The 15,289-nt window shown below is 49.2% G+C and overlaps 1 protein-coding gene across 6 annotated transcripts in view; it reads right to left on the bottom strand.

The window, feature by feature from the left end:
• Positions 1–15,289, bottom strand: part of SMPX (small muscle protein X-linked) — a 50,182-nt gene that overhangs the window by 31,832 nt on the left and 3,061 nt on the right. For 5 of the 6 annotated variants that reach the window (XR_012645555.1, XR_012645552.1, XM_074994180.1 and 2 more), the window contains exon 2: positions 11,691–11,750. Coding sequence is in view for 4 of the 6 variants with exons in the window: in XM_074994180.1 (XP_074850281.1) it covers positions 11,691–11,729 (39 nt within the window). In the remaining 2 variants the exon portion in view is untranslated. Of the gene's footprint in view, positions 1–1,196; positions 1,335–11,690; positions 11,751–15,289 lie in introns of all 6 variants that reach the window. The other variant, XM_074994211.1, reaches the window with a different exon arrangement.

Consider the following 15,289-nt stretch of genomic DNA (forward strand, 5'->3'; position numbering starts at 1 on the left):
ACTGGTTTCTATTATATCCATGGTTTCCAGTTGGGTTCAGGAGCTCTCAGCACCCATAACCCTATAGAAATTGTCCCATCATGCCCCAACGGGGACTTGTGGTGGCCTGTTTTTGCAGAGGGCACTGCCCTTATTGCTTCTCCAGATGGCAAATTCAGACACCCACTTGAACTTTTTGATAGAGAGTGTGAAGCAGCTGGGATGAGAATCAGCACCTCCAACTCAGGGGCTGGGGTCCTTTCCTGGAAGAGAGTAGACTGCTCTCTCCTTGTAAGAGGGGGAGCAGCTGCCCTACGTGGAAAAGTTCAAGTATCTAGGGGCCTTGTTCACTGGTGATAGCAAGTGCAGGGGCACGAGATCAACCCACAGATTAGTGCCGCAATGGCCGCAATGTGGGCACTGTCCCAGTCCAGAGGGGTGAAATGGGAAACTGAGTTCTCCAACAAAGCTCTCAGTTTACAGGTCACACCTATGTTCCGTGTAGTGACCAAAAGGATGAGGCTGTGGGTATAAGCTGTGGAAATGAGGTTTCTCCACTGGGTGACTGGGATTACTCTCCAAGACAGGGCCAGGGGATTGGTTATTCAGGAGAGCCTTGGAGTAAAGCTGCTTCTCTTCCAGATCAAGAAGAGACATCTAAAGTTGTTTGGGCACCTGGTAAAGATGCCCCTGAGGAGGCGGCTTCCAGTGGAACTCAACCAGGCATGTCCCACTGAGCAGAGGCCCTGAAGATGACCCAGGATGCACTGGAGGGATTATATTTCCTGGTTGGCCTGGCAGTGCTGGGAAATCCCCCAGGAGTGGCTGCACCCTGCTGTGAAGAAAAAGGAGGCTTTTCTATGGTGATACATGACACTCAGGAAAAGTGGCAGAAAGGAAGAAAACTCCTGGAAAAACCTGAGGCTCCTGGACTGGGCCAAAAGCTAGAAGGAAGGCGGAGGATGGACGCTGCTAACTGCTGGTTTTGTCACTTTGTGTCAGAAGCAGATCTATAGACTTCATGAAGGCTGTAGAGCAATGAAAGCACAATAATATGTACAGTAAAATTCACACTGTAGTGGGGATGCAGTTTAAAATGAACATGAAGTAATTAGATCCTGTCCCCCAACCTTCTGGGTTCAAACAGATTGGAGCGCTCAGGGAAGTTCACCACTCAGTTCAATTCTACAGTAAATAAAATCAATGTCAAAACCTACCTTGGCTGCAATGAGAGGCATTTACAGAATATGTCTGTAAGAAAGCTAGCTGACCCAGACTGGCTGCGCACAAACTGAGGAGCTGGTTCATTGCTCTGCCGACATTCAGGCTTGCACCGGAGCCTGGGCTGTATGACCCTGCAGGGTGAGAGCTCAGGCTGCAGTCCCAGCTCAACTGATTGCATTGTAATCAAACAGCTGCTTAGCCTGAGCGCTGTGAGCCCACAGCATTTGAGATAAGTTATGAACGTTAAATTGCAATGTTGACATACCCATGTAGTCCTCAGCACCATCTCAGCCTCTTACAATCTTTGATGTATTTAATATACCCCTATGAAGAAGAGAAGTGCTCTTTGCCTCAGGTTCACGTCCATAAAATGGGAATCTGAGGCAAAGAGAGACTAATTGACTTGTCTGAGGCCACACAGGAAGCCTCAGATCCCAAATTGCATACATGGTCTCCATGCTTTGGGAAGAAGGTTGGTCCCTTAAGCACTTTAGCCTCCAGTTGGTGAGTTAAACTTAATAGTGTTTGAATTGCCATTAATGCATCAAATTCACTCCACTGTTGCAGGGAATTGCAATAAAGGTTGAACTTCTCTAATCCAGAACTCCCTCATCCAGCAACATCCGTAATCGGGTATATTTTAGTTATCCAGATGACCACTTATCATGGGTGTGGCTAAGTTTCCCGTGGTCCCATAAAGTTTGTTTCCAGACACCAGTCCTGGCTCTCAGTGTTCTGTGCTGTTATTTAGCTGTAATTCACCCTTCGAAGAGCCCGGTATGCAGTAGAAATGTTGGTAATGCTGCTAGAAAACATTGACCTGCAGCAGTCCAGTAGATGCTCTCATTCAGCACTGGTCAGGTCCCAAAGGTGCAGGAGAGAGAGGTTTAACCTGTATTTATCTCTTCACCTTAGACCTGTGCCTTTGCCTCCCAAGAGGGATTCACCCTCCTAGGACAGCAGGCAGAATTTCTACTGCTTCCTCCTCTTGTGAGCTTTGTCAGCCAGGCCAGCTTAATATTTTATCAGCCGTTGCAAAGGTTTTTCACTAGTTGAGGAAGCTAAATCAGCACAAACCCCTGGCCACCCTAATCATAAGCTTTGTATGGCCAGCCCTTCGCCCTGTTGGAATCAATGGGGATATTCTAGAGTTGTGCCAATGCACTTGAGTTCGGTGCCTGATTTGTTATCTATACGAGAATTCAGAGACAGAGTTGCTTGCTAGTTTAAATGTGTCTTTGAAAACAAAGACTTTTTAAAAAAAGAATGAATATGTATGCAGGCCTGAAAAAGAACTCTGTGTCGCTCAAAAGCTTGTCTCTCTCACCAACAGAAACTGGTCCCATAAAAGACATTACCTCACCCACCTTGTCTCTCTAATAGATAGTATTACCTCTGACTATAAATGGAGAGATGAAGTGTATGCTGTGTCAGCTCCAGGGACTATTATATAGTGACCGGGTCTACTGTGCACAAGAACTGGACTTGTTTTACAGTCATTTGATTCTCTGGCTGAGAGTGTTGCAGAGGCAGAATATACAGCCCCGAGAGCTTGAGTGCGTTGTACTGTGCTGCAACACTCCAGAAGGCCAGATTAGGGTGTTACTGGTGAGATCTCAATGGAGTCAAGGTCACCCCCTATTCATCCAGAAGCACAGCTTCTGTAGGGCCATTTGAAGATAATAGTGTTACAATACTTTGAGAGAATAGGAAAGTTTTCCAAGCTCTGAACAGAACTGAGGACCTCCATTAACGCTCTAACCCAGAGAAAATTAACTGAGAGGAAAAGCAAAAGGAGTAAATGTTGACAAAATATGTTATCAGCTAATACGATAGACAGCATTTCACACAGTTTATCGACAGCTTCTTCAGTTACATTTTTCATGTCAGAATATAGATATGGATCCTTAAATTTCCATATCTGTAAGTCAATATACATTGTCATTTCCCTGGATGTAGGACCTACTGTGTCAGCGTGTAGTAGTGAAAGGTCATATAATGCAAAGTAGAGTATACAAAAAACAGTGCCACCTTATATCATGGATCTGACATAGAGCAAGTATAATAGACATAAAGTTCAGTGTAGGTTTTCTTACTGCAGCAGCTTCCAACATTATTCCATAGAAATGTTGTAAAAGAACCCCAGTTTCCACACTGTTTCCTTTTTCTAAAATATGTAATGCAAGATTATTTCATCATTTTGACTTGCTTTTAATATTAAATTTAGTGGTTTGGGTGGCACAAGCTTTTTAAAAATAGTACCAAAAGTTAGACATTTAAAGTTTGTTTAGAAGTATGGAAAATATTCTGAGAGTGACCAAATACTGTTTGCTCGGCCTTACTCTTTAAGAAAAGAAAAACCCAATCAATTTACTTAAAAATGTATTTTAAAAACTTGTTTACACATATGATATTTAATAATTGATTAAATTATAGATCCAAGTTACAAATCTCCTAAAACTATTCCGTTAAAATGCACATTATTTTGAAATCTAATATATAAAGGGAGAAATCCTAACCCACCAGCTGAAGTCAATGGCAAAATGTCCATTGATTTCAAAGCCAAAACTTTAATATTCACAATACCTCAATGAGTTATGTAAATATTATTAAGGGAAAACTGAGAGTAGATCAACCATGATAAATACGTTTTGTGTTTCCTATGCTATTTCAATCTTTTATGACACCTTCAACTATTTTTCCTATTGCATATTGGAAAAATGTATTGCAAAATTATATTTGACAAAATTTGTCATAGAAGTTGCTATTTGGGGAGGCACCTTAGCCTTTTGGCTAAAATCAGCTGATCCAACCAACTAGTTTATTTTTTTCTGCTAGATGCCTAATCACTAACCCTTGTCTATATTTTCTGTGGCGTACAAATGTCAGCTAATACATTTTTTCTTTATTTCTTTCTTTATTTTGTACTACATCTGTAGTGAGCTGGGTAACAAAGATCCCTGTGAGACTGTCATTAATGTGCAGAAAATAACCCTGAGGCCACCTACCTGCTCTCTGTGGCATCACACAAACCTGTCCTGCTGAGCCAGAACCTCTGATCTCTTCCCCAAGCAGAGGAAGAGAGTTGGGGGCACAGTTAACAACAGAGTGACATAGACACTGAAATCCAGTTAACTCTGGGAAGGCTCAGGCAAAGGGACCTGACACAGCACCCAGATGCACAGCCCCAGTGAGACCAACACTCTAGATCAATCCATCTCACTATGCATAAAGTTATTACAGAGCAAGCTCATCAGTTGTTCACCTCATTTATAAATGAAAGGAGAGATGTACACAGCTGCGGTCCCCTGTCCCAGATAACAATTATTGACAGCAGGTTTATTAATAAACAAAAGTGATTTTATAAAGTATAACAGGTAGCAGTTGCAAATGATAGACACATCAAAGTAAGCTACTAAGCAAAATAAAACAAAACATGCCGGTTAAGTTTAATAAAACAAAACACACCAGCTATGCTTAATTTTCTAAGAAACTTGTTACATGCAGTTTCTTACCCTAATAGCAGTTTAAATTATCTTTTCTCACAAGCTAGGCAGCCTCTAGTTTGGGCCTGATCCTTCCCCCTTCAGTCTTAGATGGTTCCAGCAGTCATCTTATGTGGTAACCAGGGTCATCTTAGCCGTGTCTACACGTGAACGCTACTTTGAAGTAGCAGCACTAACTTCGAAATAGCGCCCGTCGCGGCTACACGCGTCGGGCGCTATTTCGAAGTTAACTTCGATGTTAGGTGGCGAGACGTCGAAGTCGCTAACCCCATGAGGGGATAGGAATAGCGCCCTACTTCGACATTCAACGGCGAAGTAGGAACCGTGTAGTCGTTGCGCGTCCCACAACGTCGAAATTGCTGGGTCCTCCATGGCAGCCATCAGCTGAGGGGTTGAGAGACGCTCTCTCCAGCCCCTCAGCTCAATGGTGGCCGCATGGAGCGGCCCCTTAAAGGTCCCCTCCCACTCCCTTCCTGTGCAGGAAGCTGAGGGATCGTGCAGGCGGCAGCCCACACACGCGGCCAGCCTGCACATCCCTCAGCCCCCCACCCAGCTGCGATGGCTGCCCGGCAGCCCCCCCAGCGCCCCCTGGGGACCCCCCCCAAGGGGAGCCAGGGCAGCCAGGCTGGCAAGTGGCAGCGGGGCCCCTCCTGGACGGAGGCCGAGCTGCGGGACCTGCTGGGGCTCTGGAGCGAGGAGGAGGTGCTCCAGGTAATGGGGAGCAAGAGGCGGAACGCGGATGTGTTTGCTTGGCTGGCCAACGGCCTGGCTGCCCGGGGTCACCCTGCCCGCACTCCTGATCACGTCAGGAGTAAGGTGAAGGAGCTGCGGCAGGGTTACTCCCGGGCCCGGGATGCGGCCGGCCGATCTGGGGCTGCCCCCGTCACTTGCCCCTTTTACAGGGAGCTCAGGGACATCCTGGGCCCCCGGCACACCTCCTCCCCTCCGGCCACCCTTGACACCTCGGCCGACGAGTCCCAGCAGGCCCTGCAGCCGGAGTCTGCCCCGGAGGTAAGCCCCGCACCCCGGGGGCCCCCCCCGGAGGCCACCCCCGGGACATCGCGGCAGGAGGAGGAGGACGAGGGGGGGGGGCTCCTCCTCTGCAGAATCCGGGCTGCAGATCCTCCTCCTGCCATCCCGGAGCAGCAGCAGGGCCTCCGCCCCCTGGGGATCTCCAGACCGTGGGAGCGGACCGACAGGTAGGTACCCCTCTCAGGTGGACACCCCTGGGCTTGAGGGGCGGGGGTAAGAGATATGTGTCCAGAGCCCCCCACATGCTCACATGGCCATGGCCCCAAGGACACCAGGGCCATGGCCCTCACAGCACTGCATCCATCAGCCCCTGCCCCCGCCCACCCCGCATGACAGTGCCATGCCCCATCCCCGGGCCAGGGGGGAGCTGAACCTCGAGGGGCCCCCGGGAGGAGGGGGTGGGACACCCCACAGCAGCAGCATGTGATGGAGTGGGGGGAGTGCAAAAGGGAGACTCAAGCTACATATGAGCAACAAGAGCCGAATAGCTCCCAGGGGCAAAGGAGGATCCTGGGGCTACAGCTGGCAGGTGACACCTCTGCCCTGAACAAAGAGGAGGGAGGAGCCGAGCTGGCTTGGAATTGGGGGGGGAGGGCGGGGGCCACAGGTAGAGGCTAGGGGAAGGGAGAGCTGGAAGGCAGCCAGCCTGAGGAGGGGGAAAGCTGCATCCCAGAGGGGCCCCCCTTCGGGTCTTCTCCCCACGACGGGTTGGAAGGACTGTCTCTTCCGACAGCTGGTGCTGTCACTCCTGGGAGAAACTGGGCATCTGTGGCCTAAGAAACCTCTCCTGCTGTCAGACCCTGCGGGGTGAAGTGAGAGTCGCTCCCACCAGGGGATGGGGTGCAGGGCAGGGGGACCCCTGAACCCCATCCATCACAGCAGCATCTCCCGGGGACGGGGATGGGGAACCTGCAGCACAGGGCTGGGGGGACAAAGGCCACGGCTCGGGGCCCACACTAACGCCTGTCTCCATTCTTCTTCCCCCCATCCTCTCCTGTGTCCCGCACCTGCAACAGCTGAAGGACCGGAAGAGAGCGCCGGCGAGGCCTCAGTCGTCCCGGAGAGCCCTCCGGGACCCTCGCTCCAGGCCAGCCCCTCGGCCGAGGACCAACCGGCCCCACGGCGGGCTAGACGGCGGACCCCGCACCACCACCACCCGACGGCGACAGACCCCCAGCTGCTGGCCATCCACCGTCGGCAGCTGGAGGTCGCGGAGCAGCACCTGCAGCTGCAGGAGCGGGCGCTGGCCTGGCGCCAGGAGGCATGGGGGGCCTACATGGAGACTTTTAACCGCTTGGTGGACTACCTGGCCCCCCATGCCGCGCCGGCCGCCACATCGCCCGCCCTGCCTACTCCTGCAGCACCACCACCAGCTGCTCTGCCCGTCGCCATCCTGTCTGCCATCGCCCCGCCACCCACCGCCGAGGGCCGGAGCGCCGAGGGACCCTGGAGCCACCAGAGACTCGCCGGGCATCCTACCTTCCGGTCCGGCCCGCCCCCAGCCAGCCCCGGACAGGGCTGCGACCGCGTCGGGGCTCCCGGCTGCCCACGCCTAGTGCCGGGCTATAGGGACGAGGGGCCCGGGACGTGGCCCCCCCCCTTGTATATAGTTGGACCCTCTTATTTGTTGCCCCCCGTTTGCCCCATCCCCCCCATGTAAATAGTTCTCCCCTTTATTCTCCCTGGTTTTCTTTTTATTATTGAGGACACTTGTTTGTTTGTATTGTTTTATTTTTGTACATATTAGTTTGTTTCCACATGTTTGTAGATAGTTTGTTCTTGGTTCATATATTTACAGTTAAAAAAAAAGGTTCTGAAAGAAAAAGAAGTTTAAGTTCAGCCACAAGTGCGTGCTGTCATTTGTCCACGAAAAGTGGGAGGGGGGTGCAGTGGGGTGCTCCATGGTGTGGGCGTTGGGGCAGGAGTGTGGTGGAGGAAGGGGCGGGCAGTGGGGGGGCCTGGGCAGAGTTCACCCCGCGGCCTCATCATTGAAGTGGGCCCGCAGGGCCTCCCGGACCCGGGTCCCTTCAGGGTCCACCTGCCGACTGGGGGCAGCAGGTGGCTGGACGTCTGCCCTGCTGGCCTCCGCAGCCCAGCCCCGGAAAAAGGTGTCCCCCTTGCTCTCCACCAAATTGTGCAGGGCACAGCAGGCACCCACAATCTGGGGGATGTTGTTGGGGCCCACATCCAGGCGGGTCAGGAGACATCTCCAGCGTCCCTTCAGGCGGCCAAATGAGCGCTCCACCACCTGGCGCGCGTGGTTCAGGCGCTCGTTGAAGCGCTCCTGGCTAGCGGAGAGATGGCCCGTGTACGGGTGCATGAGCCACGGCCGGAGGGGGTATGCCGCATCTGCGATGACGCAGAAGGGCATGGTGGTGTCCCCCAGAGGGATCTCCCGCTGGGGGATGTAGGTCCCCGCCTCCAGCCGGCGGCACAGGCCCAAGTTCCGGAAAACCCGGGCGTCGTGGGTGCTGCCAGGCCAGCCCACATAAATGTCCTGGAAACGTCCCCGGCTGTCCACCAAGGCCTGGAGGACGACAGAATGGTAGCCCTTGCGATTCAGGTATCATCCTCCACTGTGATGCGGGGCGCGGATGGGGATGTGAGTCCCATCTACAGCCCCGAAGCAGTTGGGGAAGCCCAGGGTGGCAAAGGCCGCGATGGTGGCATCTGGGTCCCCCAGCCTCACGAGCCTGTGCAGGAGCATGGCGTTGATGGCACGCACAACCTGCCGAGAAAGCACATGGGACAGCACCAATGAGGGGTAAGCAGGGTGTGCATGGCCCTGCCCTGCCCTGCTCTCCTGTGCCCGGGGCCCCTCCCCTGCCCTGCCCTCCTCTGCCCTCCCCCGCCCTGGCCTCCCCTCCCCTCCCCTGCCCTCCTGTGCCCGGGCCCCCCTCCCCTGCCCTGCCCACCCCCCGTGGGTTCTCTTACCTCCATGAGGACAGCCCCGACGGTGGCCTTGCCGACACCAAACTGCTGCCCCACGGATCGGTAGCTGTCGGGAGTGGCCAGCTTCCAGACAGCGATGCCGACCCGTTTCTGCACTGTGAGGGCACGCCGCATGGCCGTGTCCTGGTGCCTGAGTGCGGGGGTGAGCCACTGGCACAGCTCCATAAATGTCTGCTGGCTCATCCTGAAGTTCCTGAGCTAGCGGTCATCGTCCCACTCCCCAAGCACCAGCTGCTCCCACCAGTCGGTGCTGGTGGGGTAGCTCCACAGCCGCCGGCGTGTGAGGCGGGGGGGGGCGGGGTGCTGCAGGGTTGGGGGTTGAGCCCTGCTGCCCTGGGGGCAGCTCCTCCTCTGGTGTAGCAAGGAGGTGCTCAGCTGCCTCCCGCATGGCATGGAACAGGGCAAGCCTTGCTCCTGCCGGGAGGGCTGGGTAGACCTCTGGCTGCTGCTGCTGCTGCTGCTGGGGGTCCATGACTGCGGCGCCCGGGGTCTGTGTGCCTATGGCTCCTCAGACCGCGTGCTGTGCAGGCTGAGTGTGTCTGGGAGGGGCCCTTTAAGGGAGCGGCTTGCTGTTGAGTCCTCCCTGTGACCCTGTCTGCAGCTGTGCCTGGCATCCCTATTTCGATGTGTGCTACTTGGGCGTGTAGACGTTCCCTCGCTGCACCTATTTCGATGTTGGGCTGCGCAACGTCGAAGTTGAACATCGACGTTGCCGGCCCTGGAGGACGTGTAGACGCTATTCATCGAAATAGCCTATTTCGATGTCTCTACTTCGAAATTAGCTACTTCGATGTAGCGTGCACGTGTAGACGTAGCCCTTGGCAGCAGCCCCCTATGGTCTGGTTTCATGTCTTTATACAGGTTTTCCCCAAGGTGGGAATTCTTTGTGTCCAGTTCAAAATTTTCTCACCTTGAGTGGAAAAGTAAAGCATTCCAAATGGTTTCCAGCATAAGGTGACCTGGTCACATGACTCTGTCGGACCAACCATAGTCTGGACTCACAGAAGAAGCAAAACTATTCATAGTGCATTATACTAAGTAGTGGGACAGTAAGCTCCTTGAGTACCACTCATGGCACTCTTTTAGCATGTCTCGCTTAGTAAACACGCTTATGCTTCATATTTCTAAGTTCAAATACGGGAATGATATACCCACAGAAATAGAATATACACATACAGGGGATCACAAGCATTCTATTGACGGGTTACAAGCAGTATTTTGCATGAAGCATAATTCAAGATAGGAATATTCCTATTTGTAAGCATATTTCCATAAAGAATATGGGGGTACAATAGCACAAGAACATCATTTTTGGTTAATATGAACTGACAAGGCTGGGGTATTTAAAATGTGCATACAAAAATGTATGTGTTCTGTAATATTAAATATTCTTTATTAAAAGATTTGTATGAGTTTAAAATCTAATACAGGTTGAACCTTTCTAGTCTGTCACTCTCTCATTCAGCCACATCTGTAAACTGGCATGATTTTAGTTAGCTGAATGATCACTTATCATGGGTGTGGCCAAGTTACCCACAGTCCCATAAAGTTTTTTTACAGCCACCAGTCCTGGCGTTCAGTGTTCTGTGCTGTTATTTGGCGTAATTTGCCCCTAAATTTCTTCCATGAGCCCAGTGAGCCTTGAAAATGTTGGTAATGCTGCTAGACAATACTGACCTCCTGTGGTCCAGCAAATTCCCTCGTTCAGCACTGGTCAGGTTCAAAGGGTTCCAGACTAGAGAGCTTCAACCTGTATGATCTAAGTCTGTGAATGATATCTGGTACTTGTTGGCACAGACAGCCTTTAGGACCCAGAAATCACATAGTAACCAACCTCTGTGAACTGACAGCCTAGAGATTTCTAGGCTCATCTTTGGTTTAACTAAAAAAGCAAGCAAACAAACAAGTTTAGCTCTTACTATTTTACGATCAGTTCCTGCTCATACTGAAATCAATGGCAGTTTTGCAATTGACTTCAGTGGAAGAAGAATTTTTCACCATACTTTGTTCATCTTGCAACTGTTCTATAGTTGATGTATGTAAAACACACTAAGAAAAACAATTAACCAGAAGGTGCACACACCTCTACCTGGCACAGTCTTGCAGCTGATTACTCAAATTTATGTTAGCTTTCCCATAAAATATCTGTATGAATAACAATGTGGTTAAACTGAATATTGGAACTATATATTTTGTTGTACAAAAGAATAAGGAGATTAAAATAAGCAACATTAAAACTTGTGTCACCTACGTATCCCATACTTCTATCACAATGGTATAAATTCTAGAAAAACTCCAAGGCTACAGTTACACTACAGTGCTCTGTTGACAGACGTCACTGTCAGAAGAGATTTCCCAACAAAGCTTCTGTTGACAGAGGGCGACCACACACAAAAGCCAATTGGAAGAGTACCTGGCTGCTCTCTCGACAAGACAGGCACTCAGGAGCACAACAGACAGGACTGCCCATTGTTCTGGATGGCCTGTCTGTCTAGAGAAGGGTCCCCAGATTGTTCACACAGCTTTTTGTCAACACAATCTGTTGACAGCAGCATTATGCCTCATTGTTGAGAGGCAGAATGTTGCCAGCGAAAGTGCTGAGTTTTGTTGACAAACTGTAGACAAAATGCATTTTGTGTGTGGACATTCCACCAGTTTTGTTGACAAAACCAGAGTTTGGTTAGCAAAACTTGCTAGTGTAACCGTAGCCCCAGGGTTTACAGACATGGGATTTCTTTATAATACTGATTGGCTGTACCTATGGAAATTCTGTGGATTATCCTGTTGTGTTTAGCAAGTCTGTTCAAATCAGCAATTCCTCAGGTCAACATTTTTATGTGCTTTCCTGGCTACAAACCTAAACTTTTATTCTTTTTTTAAAATAGTCACTAGCTAACAGTTGTGTGTTGTTCATTACAAACAAAATGGAGATTGCCAAGCAACTGATGTAGAGATTTATTATCTTCTGGTATTAGAAATTTAAGTACTGGCTCTTACCTGAATGGATCTGACATTTGAAACTGGCTGTTTTGACATTCTTAGGAGAGCGCCTTATCCCTGAAAGCAAAACCAGAAACTGTTACAGGCTCTGACACTTTGATAGCACAGCTTGATAAACTAGAGCTTAACCCATGCTACTTCTTGACAGGAATCTATTTCATCCTCCCATCTACTCTTTCAGTGTCATTTTCAGAGTTGCTTAGATACTCCCTTCTAATACCTGAGGGGGTGATAACACCTGAGCTTCCTTGGTTAATATTTCATAGCCAGAAATGGTGATATTGCTTTCACATTTTAAAAGTAATAGTGAGGGGGGATCAGAAATTTGTAAGATATTAAGGACTTCCTAGAGTGAACAAATAGCAAAAGGAAAAAGTTTGGGGCAAACATAGTGTTGTTACTGTTCCCTCATATGTTCAGGTTACTGATGCCTTGAGTCTGAATCTGGCCTTTGAAATAAAAATGTAATTCTGAAGAATACGCTTTTAATGAATAAATGTGTCTATTGTATGACTTCCAGAGTCTCAAAAATCTCTCAAATTCATTTGTGTATAGACTGAAGAAAAATAAGACACCATTAAATTATAAAGTCCTCCTTGTATCGGAGGGGTAGCCGTGTTAGTCTGGATCTGTAACAGCAACGAAGGGTCCTGTGGCACCTTATAGACTAACAGAAAAGTTTTGAGCATGAGCTTTCATGAGCACAGACTCACTTCTTCAGATGCTGGTCTTGGAAATCTGCAGGGCCAGGTATAAATAAGCCAGAGCAAGGGTGGGGATAACAAGGTTAGCTCAGTCAGCAAGGGTGAGGCTTACTACCAGCAGTTCATCTGGAGGTGTGAACACCAAGGGAGGGGAAGCTGCTTCTGTATTTAGCCAGCCATTCGCAGTCTTTGTTTAAGCCAGAGCTGAGGGCGTCGAATTTGCAGATGAATTGTAGCTCAGAAATTTCTCTTTGGAGTCTGGTCCTGAAATTTCTTTGCTGTAGGATAGCTACTTTTAAGTCTGCTACTGTGTGGCCTGGGAGATTGAAGTGCTCTCCTACGGGTTTTTGTATATTGCCATTTCTGATATCTGATTTGTGTGCATTTATTCTTTTACGTAGAGACTGTCCAGTTTGTCCGATGTACATAGCAGAGGGGCATTGCTGGCACATGATGGCATAAATTATATTGGTAGATGTGCAGCTGAATGAACCCACGATGGTGTGGCCGTTCTGGTTAGGTCCTGTAATGGTGTTGCTGGTGTAGATATGTGGGCAGAGCTGGCAACGAGGTTTGTTGCATGGATGGGTCCCTGAGTTAGAGTGACTGTGGTGCCGTGTGTAGTTGCTGGTTAGGATTTGCTTCAGGTTGGCAGGTTGCCTGTGGGCAAGGACTGGTCTGCCTCCCAAGGCCTGTGAAAGTGGGGGATCACAGGCCTTGGGAGGCAGACCAGTCCTTGCCCACAGACAACCTGCCAACCTGAAGCAAATCCTAACCAGCAACTATACACGGCACCACAGTCACTCTAACTCAGGGACGCATCCATGCAACAAACCTCGTTGCCAGCTCTGCCCACATATCTACACCAGCAACACCATTACAGGACCTAACCAGATCGGCCACACCATCGTGGGTTCATTCAGCTGCACATCTACCAATATAATTTATGCCATCATGTGCCAGCAATGCCCCTCTGCTATGTACATCGGACAAACTGGACAGTCTCTACGTAAAAGAATAAATGCACACAAATCAGATATCAGAAATGGCAATATACAAAAACCCGTAGGAGAGCACTTCAATCTCCCAGGCCACACAGTAGCAGACTTAAAAGTAGCTATCCTACAGCAAAGAAATTTCAGGACCAGACTCCAAAGAGAAATTTCTGAGCTACAATTCATCTGCAAATTCGACGCCCTCAGCTCTGGCTTAAACAAAGACTGCGAATGGCTGGCTAAATACAGAAGCAGCTTCCCCTCCCTTGGTGTTCACACCTCCAGATGAACAGCTGGTAGTAAGCCTCACCCTTGCTGACTGAGCTAACCTTGTTATCCCCACCCTTGCTCTAGCTTATTTATACCTGGCCCTGCAGATTTTCCAAGACCAGCATCTGAAGAAGTGAGTCTGTGCTCACGAAAGCTCATGCTCAAAACTTTTCTGTTAGTCTATAAGGTGCCACAGGACCCTTTGTTGCTGTTACAAAGTCCTCCTCGGAAATCTTCAGGCCTCTGAGGCCCTTCCCCTCAAACATTTATATTAAGTAAAATTGCTATTTTTGAGCAATAGCAAAGCAAGGAATTAAGATTGGAAACCATTCAGATAAAAACTGAAATACTGATACCGAGAACATATAAATTCACACCACACCACTTATTCAGTCCTACTGACCCTCAAATCAAGGAGCTCAGTAAAAAACAAGAATCACCTTCTGGCCTCAGTTTCACTGAAGCAATTTCATAGGGTTGAATTCTGCACTTGTTTTTTCTTGTCTTTTCTGAGGGGCTTGTTTTCAGTTTGGGTAGGTCAGGGTAAGGATTTCAGGATTTCAAAACACCCATCATACATACTATAAATTGTACAATTCCAGATGTTTTTGCACTGTGATAACCTAAAGCCAGAGACAGTTTAAACAACTTCATTGTCCATCGTTCCATCCATTAGACTGACTTGAGATGTGAAATCCTGGTTCACTGAAGTGAATGGCAAAATTCATTTTTTAAGCTGCTACTGTGCACAGAAAGTAATTGTTTTCCCAGATGACTGATACAAAGCAAACTTTTATTAATGCACAGTGGTGGTATTCAGTGATTGCATTTCAGAGATTCTAAAAACCCCTGAACTGTTAGAAAGATATGATCTGTTATGGTTTATACATGGAAAAAGTGTAGTTCACTTATACTCTGATCTTTTCCCCTATTGTTCGGGATCTTCTTCGCACTCCTCCTGAAGCATGCCTTTGGATCTTCAACAGAGGGCATCTTGCTGCACACAAGATCTGATGGGAAACTGTTTAATCTTGCAAGGCTGAAAGCTAAGTCTAAGGTGCGGGAAGTCCTCATCAGAAACATGCTGTTCGCAGGCAATGCTGCTGTAGTGTCTCACACAGAAGACCAGCTTCAAAAACTGCTGGATCAGTTCTCCAAAGCATGCAAGGACTTTGGGCTTACCATCCGCCTAAAGAAGACAAACGTACTCGGTCAGGATGTTGCTGAATCCCCATCAATCACCATTGACAACTATACATTAGAGGTTGTCCACGAGTTCTTTTACCTCGGGTTCACCATCACTGACACCCTGTCGTTGGACACTGAGCTAAACAGGAGGATCGGAAAAGCGGCCACAACTCTGTCCAGACTCAGCAAGAGAGTGTGGAATAACAACAAGCTGTACACACACCAAAATGCAAGTCTACAGAGCCTGCATCCTCAGCACCCTCCTTTATGGCAGCGAGACTTGGACCCTGTATGCCTGCCAGGAAAAAAAGGCTGAACGTCTTCCACTTGCGCTGCCTCAGTCGCATCCTTGGAATATCATGGAAGGACAGAGTGACCAACATCGCCGTCCTCGAGCAAGCTGGAATCCCAGCCATGCACACCCTCCTCAGGCAGCGTC

Source organism: Carettochelys insculpta, chromosome 1 (genome assembly GCF_033958435.1).
Source record: "Carettochelys insculpta isolate YL-2023 chromosome 1, ASM3395843v1, whole genome shotgun sequence".
Classification (NCBI taxonomy): Eukaryota; Metazoa; Chordata; order Testudines; family Carettochelyidae; genus Carettochelys; species Carettochelys insculpta.